Consider the following 12,948-nt stretch of genomic DNA (forward strand, 5'->3'; position numbering starts at 1 on the left):
TATATATATATATATATATACATACATATATATATATATGTATGTATTCTTAGCTGATTATAAATTTAGTACTTTTGGGTGTTGTACCACAGAGACTCATTTTGAAAAAGATATGCATGATATATATTCAGTACTGAAGTGTACTGCTCAAGTGTCTATTGAATTTGTAGGATAAAGTTTTATTATATTTTAATTGATTATAGTGTAGAACACATGGGTTGGCAAATTTGTTTGAGGGTGTGTGCATACTCCCTAGCAAACCCAGGGTCTTGTACATACTAGGCCAGGCTCTACCACTGAACTTGCCCAGCCTGGCAAATTTTTCTGTAGAAGACTGGTAAATATTTTAGACCTTATGGGCTATATTTGACCTGCTGTTATTCTTTCTTTTTTTCCTTTTACCTCCTTTGCTTCTCTCTTTTATTCTTAACCTGGTAAAAATGTAAAAAATATTTGTAGCACAAAGATTTACAAAGAGACATTGTAGGCTGAATTTGTCTTGCAAGTTGTGGTTTGCTGGTCTATTATATAGAGGACAGTATTATTTATAACTATAGACACTGGATTTTGTGTTTACCTATTTCATTTTGCAACTCCTAGTTCTTTGGTCTTTTGGGAAGCATTATTTCTAAATGCTCATCCTTTCTCCTTGCTTTAATTCTTATAACTTATAATAGTGTCTTATACTGATTTAACATTTGCTGATGCATACTTAAACAAGTCTCTGCTTAAATGTCATTGCTTTAGGAAGCCTGATGATAGACTAGACTAGTTTTAAGCCTCTGTGTGGCTTATTTCCATAGCACCCTGAATGTTTCTTATACAACACTTATCACAAATGAAGTTAATTTATTTTCAGTATAATTATTTAAGACTTTATTTACTATTTAAACTCTATCTTACTTAGCATAATGTCCAGCATATTGTATATGATTTATGAGTAAAGTGAATGTATATGTCAATAAGTGCTAAGACCCTATGTCCTATAACCATAGTATTTAGTAAACTGATTGATACAGTACTTTGTAAGCACTTTGTACATATTTGTTGCATGAATTCTAAAGCATTTTTTCATATAAAGATTCACTTCTATTATGAGCAAAGACTAGCATTTTGTTGTATTATAAATAGCTATAGTGTATAACCAGTATCTTTGTGCTCAGAATCAGAATGCTGTAATTAATATCCATCTAGTTCTTTACAGCTTTATGAGCTAGAAATTTACCCAAATTCTTCATTTCTCAATTTTCCCCTGTAAGAAAAGGGGTAATGATATATATATATTTAATAGGGTAGCCTTAAGGAATAAATAAGGTGATACATTTATTCATTTGAAAAACTTTGAATTCCAAAAATGTTATACTCTGGGAAAATAGTGGACAATAAATGAATCCTACTTTTATGGAACTGTAGTAATCATATTTTCACTCTTAAATAGTTGTTCAAATGTAATATCGTGATGATGTTAATGGGAATAAGGAGTTGGTTTATAGTCTATGAGACCTATAATAAAGGGATTTGAACTAGTTAGTTTAGGAGAAGCTTTTTTAAACAAATATTGAAGTGCAGAGGAAGGAGGATATAGCATGTTAAGTATAAAAAATGTGCAAAGGTTATTTTGTGGAGGGGAATACGATGAGTACAAGACGGAATGAAAAGTCTGGTGCAAGATGAGGCAAAAGTAGAAACAGTGGTATTTTGATTCATGAACTTGACTCTTCATGATTCTGTTCACAAACCAAGTTGATGAGAACCAAATCAAATTCAGTTGTGTTAGGATCAGTGTTGACCTGATGGGGAAATTTGATTGAGGTCTTGTCCAGTTTGGTTTGCAAACAGAATATGGAGAGAAGGTCATGAACTGGGTACCACTGTATATTTTAGCCTGGCAATTCATGACCTGTAGGGATCAAGAGAATTTTATATGTATTCTAAGAATAATAGGAGCTGTAAAAAATAAAGAACTTTAGCAGTCGATGGCTTAGTCAGGTAAAACCATAATAGAAATCCCGCCATCTTCCTTGCTGACGGAACCAGGGAAAGGAACTGTGGGAACCATTACTGGGCTCCAGAATACAAAGGAATAAATCACACAGAACAGAGAACCAGAGAAAGCAATCTCCTGATTCTATGTATGAACTCTAAACAAATGTAAAACTATAGGGAAAGGCAGCTTTTAGGCTTTATTAAATAGGCTTTATTAAAAATTTATGAGGAATCATACTAAAAGCTACTTCTGCCTCTACAGGTAGACTCTACAATTAGAGCAATTAGAAAGACAAAGGAGAGAAACTAGACTGAGAGAGGTAACAGGTAACACAATATATCACAAATAGTTAAACCAAGGAGGAAACCAGAAACATAAAAGACTAGGGAAAACACCCCCACCCACCTCTGATAAAATGTGAAGGAGATAAGGGATAACCACCTAAGGACTCTTTATTTATTGTATAAAAGACACACACACATCTATACATATATAAGTATAGTCTCAGTTTAAAATCACTGTAACTGCAGCGGATACATACATGTCCCCTTTACTTAATTTCTAACTCTATGCTACCCTCCTATGAGGCTCACACACACATATTTATCCATCACAAAAGGGCAGGAAGGAATCAAATGAATCAGAAAGAATGTAGATAGAGGTGCTCAGGTTAGGATCAAAGATGGCCAGAGAGCCAGTCAGATGCCACAACTTCCAGGTGCCCACTAGAGGGATGGATGAAATCACCAGTCCTAAATAAAAAGGAGCTGAGGACAAAAAACCATGGGTATTCTTTTTTAATATCTCCTATTCCCCCAGAGTAGCTGTGCATCTTCTTGTTTTTTTTGTTTTTTGTTTTTTTCTCATCCAGTTTGTACCAGTTAAAACAGACTTCAACATAAACAAGCAATATGGGCGATAAAAGGTCATTAGAAATGATCAGTACATCCATTTGTCAGCAAAGATATAACAGTTACACTAAATATCATATAACAGAAATTCACACTATATGCAGTAAACTTTGACAGAATTAAAGAGATAAACAGACAATTCCAAATTTATAATAGGAAATTTTAATACTGTTGTATCAATAAGTAATAGAATTACACCAAAAAATCAATAAAGAATACAGGTTTGCATAGGCATCATCAACCAACTGGATCTCACTGACATTCATAGAATACCCACCTAACAGTAGAGGAATACCCACTCTCTTCAAGTGCACATGGAACACTCATTAAGATATACCATACCTTGAATTATAAAACAAACCTAATCCAGAGATGGCGGCACATGCCTGTAATTCCATTGTTCTGAGAGGCTGAGGGAGAAGGATGTCAAGATTGAGTCCAGCCTTAGCAATTTAGCAACTTAGTAAGACCCTGTCTCAAAATGTAAACAAAGTCTTTGTAAATAGGGAAGGGTGGAGGGGGTGAAAAAATAAGAGCCCAATAATGGTTCCCACAGTTCCTTTCTCTGGTTCCATCAGTAAGAAAGATGATAGGGTTTCTATTATGGTTTTACTTGTTAAGCAATGCCATTCCACTCTTGTTAGGAAGTGACCAAAAACTAAGAAAATTGCTTCTCTTCCATTTGTGCTAGTAATTTTTAATTAGCTAGCTATTAAAAAAAAAAACTAGAATTTTAAAGTTCTATATATGCATGTTTTTTCTGGTATTTATTGGGGTTATCAGTGGGAGATTTGGTCTGAGACATAATGAAAGCTGGAAGATTATTTGATCTATAAAATGGAGCTACTAACATCTTTTGGAAATAAGCCCCCTGACTGAGATTGTTAGTGTCAGAAGAATGCACTCAGAAAACAAGCAAGAGGACTGACTTGACAAGGCAAAATTTAAAATTTACTACTGCAGAAGGGTGTGAGTGCACTCAGAGAGGAGACAGTAGCCATGCTGAATGGCAGGGAAGAGGGATTTTTTTAAAGCCCTTAACACTTGGGAAACAGCTGATCTTTTTCCCCTTTGGCTGGGTTGAAGGTTCACAGTCTATCCTGATTGGCTAGTTTAAGTGGTGAGAAGCGTGTGGGACTAAGGAGTTACTGAGCATTTTTTAAAAAAATTAATTTTATTGGTACATTTAAGGAATACAATATAATGACATTCATCATTGGAAATTTGCACCTTTACATAGTCTATCTTGGTTCTTATTTTTTCCCCATTCCCCTGCCTTCCCTTCAACCCTTCCACCTTCCCTCTCTACAAAGACTTTGCAGGGTTTTTAAGGGAGGGAAGAGTGAGAGGAGAGAGGATGTGGGGAACAGAAGGTCTCTGTCTATTGATAAGTTATCATGGTAAATTCCTTTTTTTTGATTTAAAAAGTGTCTGTACATCTTTATGGGTGCATCATAGGAATTCAGTATGTATGTACAATGTGTAATAATCAAATTTGCATGACAAGTATTTCTGTCTCTTCAAAATAAATCATTTTTATGTGTTGGGGATTTTATACTTCTTTAATCATCTTGAAATATATTATAAATTATTTTTGCTTATAATTACCCTACTATACTATATGAGAACCAGAAATAATTCCCCCATGCTGAGGGGATGGGGTAATTCAAAATAATTTCACAGGAAGAATAATAGAGATTTTAGAATATTTAGAAGAAAACTTAGTGGATTTTAAAATTATGTATGATTGTGAAGTTAGAAATTCTATGCCCCTTATTTCACAGATACCTCCATTAAATCCTTTGTGATCATCTATTGGCTTTGAGTTTACTTAATAATTACTTAATTTCTCTTTTTAAAGAATTGTAGCCAAAAGAGAAGCTCTTAATTCTTTCCACAGCTCTGTTTAGGCAGTTTAACTATTTTGAATATGTCTGTAGCTTGGCTTTCATGATTTGTTAATATTTTTAAATAGGCAGAAAACCAAAAGCTTTTAGATGAGAAGAAAGAACTTGAGAAGACTACTGAAGAATTAAAAGGAAAAGAACAAGAACTAACTGGTCTTTTACAAACCAGAGAGGTTTGTTTAAGGATTTTTTTGTTTCAAATATATGTTAATAGGGCTGGGGATTTATTAAAGCTCAGTGGTGCTGCTGCCTGCCTCAAATATATGTTAATAGAATATAGATTTACAAGGTAAATATGGTATAGCTATTTGCTTTGTGAAAGATTCCTTCACAAACTTCTTTTTAAAAATATATGTTCTTATTATATTAAAATGCTAATGATCAGGTTGAAATACGTTTATCTAGAACCTTCATACTATAGTGTGGGAGAGAAAGATAAACATTTAAGATATTGATCTTATGCATAATTCTTTGGTTTGTAACAATTACATTCTTGATGTCTTGAATATTTCCAAGTTGTACATTTGAAGTTGGCCTTTATTAAGTTAGGTTCTTGGTTTATGATACTTTTCAAAGTGCCTATAATATAGTTTTGAAAGTTGTCTATTTTAATTCCATTTTAATGTATCTTTCTAGTCCATAACAGAATTACAACTTTTTTTTATATAGTAAGAATACTTAATGAAACCAGGTATGATTGAAAAAAGTAACATATTTCTTAATGATATGACTTTTAAATTGAAATTAATTACCTCATAGAGTGAAACTGGTAAAAAGTATTTTATAATATATAATACAGTTCTTTTGGTTGAGTTTCAGAATATCAAGTAGAATTTACTTATACAATATTGCATTTGTCATTGTTCTTTTTTTTTTTTTGCCTCTGGTATCAGGATTGAACTCAGAACCTTGCGCTTGTGAGACAGGCACACTGTCACTGAGCTAAATCCCAGCCCTGTTCATTGTTTTTAAATTAAAATGATTATCATGTTAAATCTACTTACATTTAAAATAAATAGACTAAGGCCAAATTTTTGCCAAGTACATTACTTAATTACTCAGTGATCATATTTTTTAAATGAAAAAAATTGGAAAAATATCTTACATATTTATATTTTTTTCAGAAAAAAGTACATGATTTGGAAATACAATTAACTGCCATTGCGACAAGTGAACAGCATTATTCAAAACAGGTTAAAGATATGAAAACTGAGCTTGAAAAAGAGAAGTATGTTTTCCATGTAACCTTATATAGTTTATGTATCCAAATACTAAGCTTTCTGGTAATAAATAATATTACTAATTTACATTGAATATTTATATGAATGAATTTGAAATTGCATTTTATTCTTAATTGGAGATCAGAATAATTTACCAGTTTCATTGCTAAAGGAAATATATATTATTGACATACAACAAAGTTTAAACTACTTTGAAGATAAGTATACATCATCCCTTGATATCCATGGGGGATGGGATCTAGGGCCCCTAAGGATACCAAAACCTATGCTGTCAAGCTTCTTATATTAAATGGGATAGTATCTGCATATAACCTATGCATATACTCTGATATGCTTTAATCTCTTGGATCTAATAGCTAATACAATGAAAGTACTACTAGTTATTTATTGTTCAGGAAATAATGACAAAAAATCTGTGTGTTCAGTACAGATGCAATTTTTTTCCTGAATATTTCTAATCTGTTGTTGGTTGACCTCATGGATACAGAGGGCTAACTGTATTACTTTTATGGAGGTATTTAGTTTCCCATAAAAATGTTTATTTGCATTTTAAAGTATTTTTTTTTGGATAAATTATTTCGAATGTTTATATTAATAAAGTGATAGAATACAAATTTACTTCTTAGATTGTCTAAATAATTATTTAATTGAATGATTTCAGTTACTCAGTAAGCTTAGTTTGGAAATAAAGTATGGGAAATAATTATCACATTATTACTTAGAAGTAAATTCAGGTAGCCACCATGGTAGTGAGCACAATTTTTTCTCTTTTGGTTGCCTCTCAGCTCTAGATAAAAATGAGAAGTGAACAGTTTGCAGCTTTTCTGTTTTCTTTTAGCTGCCATTCCCTTCTTCTAATACCATGTCAACAATGCTTTTTTTATATCTGGGTAAAATACATCTCTATTAATAAAAATTTCTTAATGAATGGAATGGTTTGTCATTCACATTTTAGTTTAAATTTGCTTTCATTGGTATATTTGCTTTTTCAATCTGTCATTTTTTAGTGAAGAACTTTATTTCTTCTTTGATGAATTAACAGTATTATTAAGTATGAAGATATGACAGGTATTCCTGGAATCATTCAGTAATGTCTTCATTAAAATCGAACCTGTCTACAACTCTTAACAATAATCTCACTTGCAGTGTAGAACATTTGTAGGAGTACTTTAGTGTTGTGCACAATTAGAGCTAGTTTTATTTATTTTCATGAAAATATTTTAATTAAAAATAGTTGTACCTTATACCCTACTCTAATCAAATTTGATTGGAAGTCTGAAACAATTTTTGAGATACACTATTGGAGACAAAAAAATTATGTGATGACGAGTATACCCTTTAGAATTTATGCAAAAGTGTTGGGGAATGAGAGTGTGAGGAATATACAAGGAAATAGATTTTATAACATTTTGACGATATTGAAAATTTTTGAACATGTACAAAATAGAGGAATAATGTAATAAGCCAGGATGAATCTAGCATACTGCTTCACAAATTATTAGCTAATGACTAATCTTGTTTTATTTATAGCCCTACCCTTTCTAAGATTATTTTGGGTTAAATTAATATGATACTATCATATGATTTCATATATAAGCACTTTGGTATGACTTTTTAAAAAATAGGCTTAGGAATTCTGAATTAACTGTAAGTTGCAACAAGCTGTCACTGGAGAACAAAGACCTGGTACAAGAAACAAGTAATATGGCCTTGGAACTCAAGAAACAGCAAGAGGATATTAATGTAAGTTGAAAAAGTAACAGTAACAGTTTTCTTACCTGTGAAATTAGGGGGTTTAAAATGAATTGATAATGTCAAAAGATTTTATCAGCTGTAAAAAAATCTGAATATTTTAGAGCTGATACTTGGTTTTAGAAGAAAAATGTGTTTGATACTTGGTTTTAGAAGAAAATTAAGTTTAGCTGATGCTAATGGGTAATAGAATATTGAGGCTACTTGGATAAATTTAACTTTAAACATTAAAATTTATATAAAGTATTTAACCAATAAGTATATTAAATTGTAGAAGATTCTGGAAGATACAAAGAAGAATAAAATATCATTTCTCCTCAAGAGTTTTTGACTTAACAGATAAACAGCAAATATTCAAATAACTTAAAATAGTTTATCATATGTGTTGTCCCTGAGGCAAGGTGTTATCACAGTTCACAGGATCACTTTTGCATTAATGGAAGAGAAGGCATCAGAGAGAATACAGCACTGATTTCAGCCTTAAAAGATGTATTATGAAGTCAAGGTAGCTTAGCTGGAGACTCTGTGGGTTTCTGGGTAGCTGGGGAGGGAAAGTGGGGAAGAGCAAGTATAGTAGGGCACCGGTCTCTCCATTGTCCCCATTTTAGCCCCCAGTGAGCCTGCAGTATTTTCCTTATATGATCAGGCCCCATTGTGGGTGGTGTTGCTTGCCTGGAGCCTAGAGAATTATGAAACATGTCAGGTGATGTGGGGCCAGAGGACCTGGTGTGGGAGAATTAGGGTTGAGGGATGAGCAGGTGAGGGTAGGCCAGGAGGAGTTTGAGGGAGGGCCCTGCTGCTGTAATGGTGAGCCCTGGCTGATGATGACTAGAAGACTGCACAATCTGAGTTCTGGGAACCAGGTGATGGAGCAAGGTGTACAACAGATTGAGGCCAGAAAACAAAAACAGATGAATTATGAAATCAGTAGGTAACAATGAATGGAAAATATTCCTTGAAGCCAGAACAATATGAATATAGGATACAAGGTTCAAAGTATCACTCAGAAATAAAACATGTTGTGTTAGTTGTTATACAGAGATTATTAAAAGAATAAATAATGTAAGGCTGGAAAACTAGTGTGGAACTATGCAAATTAAATAGTCATTTCTGATTCTTTACATATAAATAAGTTTTGTGGTGGCAGATAAAAGTTTTAAATGTTAACTTCAATTTTACTTTCATTTAAGCAAAATAAAATGTTGTTCTCTCTTTAGGATAGCAAAAAGCAAGAAGAAAGGATGTTGAAACAAATAGAAAGTCTGGAAGAAACAGAAATAAAATTAAAGTAAGACTAATGAGTTGGTCTGGCAGAAGATTTTAATATTTTAACTTGTTATGATTTAAATTAAACTTATGTTGAACATTACTAAAGTAAAAAATTAAGCTTAAATTACTGTTTTGAAATCCTGATTAAAAATAAAACAAAATAATGTATATTTTTTTTTTTTTTTTTTTTTTTTTGGCGGTGCCAGGGATTGAACTCAGGGAACAGTAGAATTTACTAGGTCATAGAATTGTTGATTTCCAGTAGAAATTAAATATTTTCCAGTTGATTTTATCAATTGTAAATGATGCAATCCAGTTAATATTGCATGGAAGTGTAGGTTTCATATTTTTGTTATTGACTATTATTAGTGATTTATCAACAGTGTAATAAACTCATTCTTATGATTTAGAATTTATAGTTTTTGGATAAGCTTTGAAATTTTTCGATTTTGCTTATTAGAATTTCTTTTTTGATTTTTTTTTTTTTTTTGTACCAGGAATTCAACTCAGGACCTTGTGCTTTTGAGGAACGTGTGGCACCACTTAGCTAAATCCCTAGCCCTAGAATTTCTTCTTTTAAAGATTGTCAGCTTATTTCTGTTGTTCATTACATTTTTGAGATCTTTATTGTTTTACTGACTTGTTTAAGCTTTGAAAATTTTGGTCCTTTATCTGTTTTATTTATAGTATATTTTTCTCTAACCTATTGTTTTTCCTTAATTTTGGGGAGTTCTTTATTATATGGAACGTTTTTTTTTATTGTTGTTTTAAATTTGGTTGCCTTTTTAAAAAAATCTTTAACCATTGCTTTTATACTTTTAGCTATTTCTTGTATGCCTGCAATTATATATTAATCTTTTCTTTAGTTCTTTAAAAGTTATTAATATTAGTTTATCTTTCACTTTTAAATAATAAAGATATTTCAAGTATTCACTTCAGAACACAACTATGAATTTATAACATGGTATTTGATATGTAGCTTCCATGTTCATTATTTTCTGAGTAATCTGTTTTTGTGTTTTAAGTTTTCTTTTAATCCATTGGTAATAGATGAGAAAGAACAGATAGGTTTTTCGTTAAAATATTTTTGAAAGAGTATTACATGGATATGGTATGAAATTCAAAGAGACAAAGGAACACATGGGGAAAGAAAGGTATCTTTTTTTAACCCATTGTTCTTTTACTATCCAGTATCTCTTCCCAGAAGCATCACTGTTTTTTGTGTATATTTCCAGAGATACTCTATGTTTAACACAATATGTGTGTGTAAATTTTATCTCAGTCATGTAGTTCTAGATTAAAATTACTTGCATTTATAGTTCTCATTTGTATACAAAATTATGAATATATTTGAATGATTTATGACTAAGAAAACATTGCAGTGAAACCATGACTTAAGTTAGTTCTGCTTTTCAGGGCTTTTTAAAAATAAAAAATAGGTCCTGTGGTATAGCTTAGTGGCCTTGCACCTGCCTGGCAAGCACAAGGTCCTGAGTTTGTTCCCTGGTACTGAAAAAAAAAATGACTATAAGGTTCCAAATAATTAATTTTTTTTTTATATAGGGAGATTTAACTCAGCATCTTGTGCTTGCCAGACAGGAGGTGTGCCACTGATCTACATTCTTGGCATCTCAGATGATTAATTTTAAAATAAATATATAAATTAATTTAAATGGAAATGAAGTATATCTTGTGATAGTAATGCATGAAAAATTACCAAACAAATGAAAAAGTAAGACCAACAAAAAATAATAGTCAACCATTAAAAATCTTAGGTAAAAAACTGAAATGTAACTTGGAGTGTAATATCACTCTTCCCTTTTGTTTTAGGAATGAATTGGAGTCTGTGAAAAAAGAACTGAAACAGAAGGGGGATGAAGTAAAATGTAAATTGGACAAGAGTGAAGAAAATGTATGTTTTATTGAATAGTTTTTGTATAAAGTTTCAGTTCATATAAGTGACCTCATATGTCTAAAAAAATAAAGGAAAGTATACTATTGTATAAAAGTATAATATTGTATAAATAATAGTCTAAGGATTGTTATAGGCCATCAACCTTAAAAATATAGACAGAGCAGATTATTTTGCTTATCTATATCTGAAAGAAATAATGACATAATTCTAAATTTATTTTATAAATGCTCAATATTTGTATTTCTGGGCTTAAAGGGTTGTTGTATGGTAATATGGAATATAGAAAACCCTTGTATTGCACTTTGGTGAATTTAATTTCAACAAGTTGGGTAGAAGTTTTTTAGGGAAGAATGTCACAGAACTGGAGTAATAAAAATTGAATGATATGATTCTGCAATGTAATATTCAAAGTGGGAAAAATGGTGGCAAGATAGAACAAGGAAGATTATGAAGGCTATATTTTCTTTCACTAATTCAGTAAATATATTATCTACCCTCAAGTATATGCTAGGTATTGTTCTGGTTGCTGAGTTTAGGTTTCATTTGCTTTAGTAGACAGTAGTGATTTAGTAAAGTTTTTATTGAGATGAGACTATTTTGCATTTAAGAATAGTACGAGGAGACATGAAAGGCACTAGAAGTTAGAAGGTTATTAAAAATAGTCTTGAGGGCTGTTTAAATAGTTTGAGTGGTGGGGATATAGCTTAGTGGTATGGTGCTTCAATCCCCAGCAGTGAAATTAAAAACAAAAAACAACTCTTGAAAGCTCTGAGAAAAGTTGAAGATTCTCACCAAGAGGTAACTTGTTTCCTGAGTCAGGCACTGTGGCTAGGAGATAGAGTAATCAAGCCAGGCTTGAGTTGCATACTCATTCCTGGAGACAGTATCTGGATGGAATTACTGTGGAGTTTATAGTAAAGGAATCTTGCTTTACTGTTGGAAAGGGTGTTGCTGGCTGGACCAAAACATATGTCCCCTTTGTGGATGCTATTGGAGTCCACCGAAAGGACATTTAAGTTGGGCATTGATGGCAGGAAGATCACTGCAAGTTTGGGGCTAGCCTGGGTTACGTAGTGAGTTCAAGGCCAGCCTGGACTACATTGTCTGACCCTGTCTCAAAAGAGCAAAAACAATGTACAAACAAAAACAAAACAAAACAAAGCCCCCCCCCAAAAGAAGAAAGGACAGACATCTAATCCAAACTTAGATCAGAACAAGCTTCCTAGAAGAAGCAGCATTTAGATTTAGTTCACTTAGATTAATAGGAACTATTGGAAGGAGTGAACTCAAGTATAACAAAAGAGCAATATTCTAAGTCAAAACAGTAACACACAGGGCTGGGGATTTAGCTCAGTGGTTCTGCTGCCTGCCTCACAAGTGCAAGGTCCCGAGTTTGATCCCTGGTACCAAAACAAAACAACACACATACACATTTATAGGGGAAGATGTGGAATTACCTAAGCAACTATAAAAATTTTATTGTGGTGGAAAGAGTTAAGGTGGTAGTGATAGTGGAGAGAATGGGAAAAGATTATAGAGATGAGTGGAGAGATGAAGGACAAAGATGAGGTCAGATCATTTAAGGCCACAAAAGTAGTTTTTAGAGTTTAAGGTTATTGAAGAGTTTTGACTTGATGGTTAATTATACTTATACTTTGGAAAAATCTAAGACTACTGGAATAGTGCAAAGATTTTTAAGGGCTTACAATGGACTGTATATATTATAAATTACTTCCATGTATTATTTTACTCAACTGGAATTCATTATTGTCCTGAATTGGAAAATCAGGCCTCCAAAGGTTAAAAAACTACCAAAAATTACATGACTAAAATGTAATAGAGCTGTTCTTCTTGTCTTTAGACTGTATCACATATCCTACCTCAAAATTTATTTTTAATTTTAACTTTATATTATTAAATTTATAGTGAAAAAATGAATTTAATGTATTAAATACTTGGTGAATAA

General features: G+C 32.1%; 1 protein-coding gene and 2 non-coding genes across 3 annotated transcripts in view; all 3 read left to right on the forward strand.

Moving 5' to 3' along the window:
• The window catches only part of Sycp1 (synaptonemal complex protein 1), an 81,283-nt gene that overhangs the window by 33,404 nt on the left and 34,931 nt on the right, over positions 1-12,948 (forward strand). The window contains exons 17-21 of the mRNA XM_010631215.3: positions 4,874-4,978; positions 5,930-6,033; positions 7,672-7,789; positions 9,016-9,086; positions 10,898-10,979. Of these exons, the coding sequence (XP_010629517.1) occupies positions 4,874-4,978; positions 5,930-6,033; positions 7,672-7,789; positions 9,016-9,086; positions 10,898-10,979 (480 nt within the window). The remainder of the gene's footprint in view (positions 1-4,873; positions 4,979-5,929; positions 6,034-7,671; positions 7,790-9,015; positions 9,087-10,897; positions 10,980-12,948) is intronic.
• On the forward strand, positions 8,387-8,527 carry LOC117284067. Its single transcript, XR_004515154.1, has one exon.
• Positions 8,614-8,695, forward strand: LOC117284058. Its single transcript, XR_004515145.1, has one exon.

Source organism: Fukomys damarensis, unplaced genomic scaffold, assembly GCF_012274545.1.
Source record: "Fukomys damarensis isolate Sample0158 unplaced genomic scaffold, DMR_v1.0_HiC HiC_scaffold_33, whole genome shotgun sequence".
In the NCBI taxonomy this organism is placed as follows: Eukaryota; Metazoa; Chordata; class Mammalia; order Rodentia; family Bathyergidae; genus Fukomys; species Fukomys damarensis.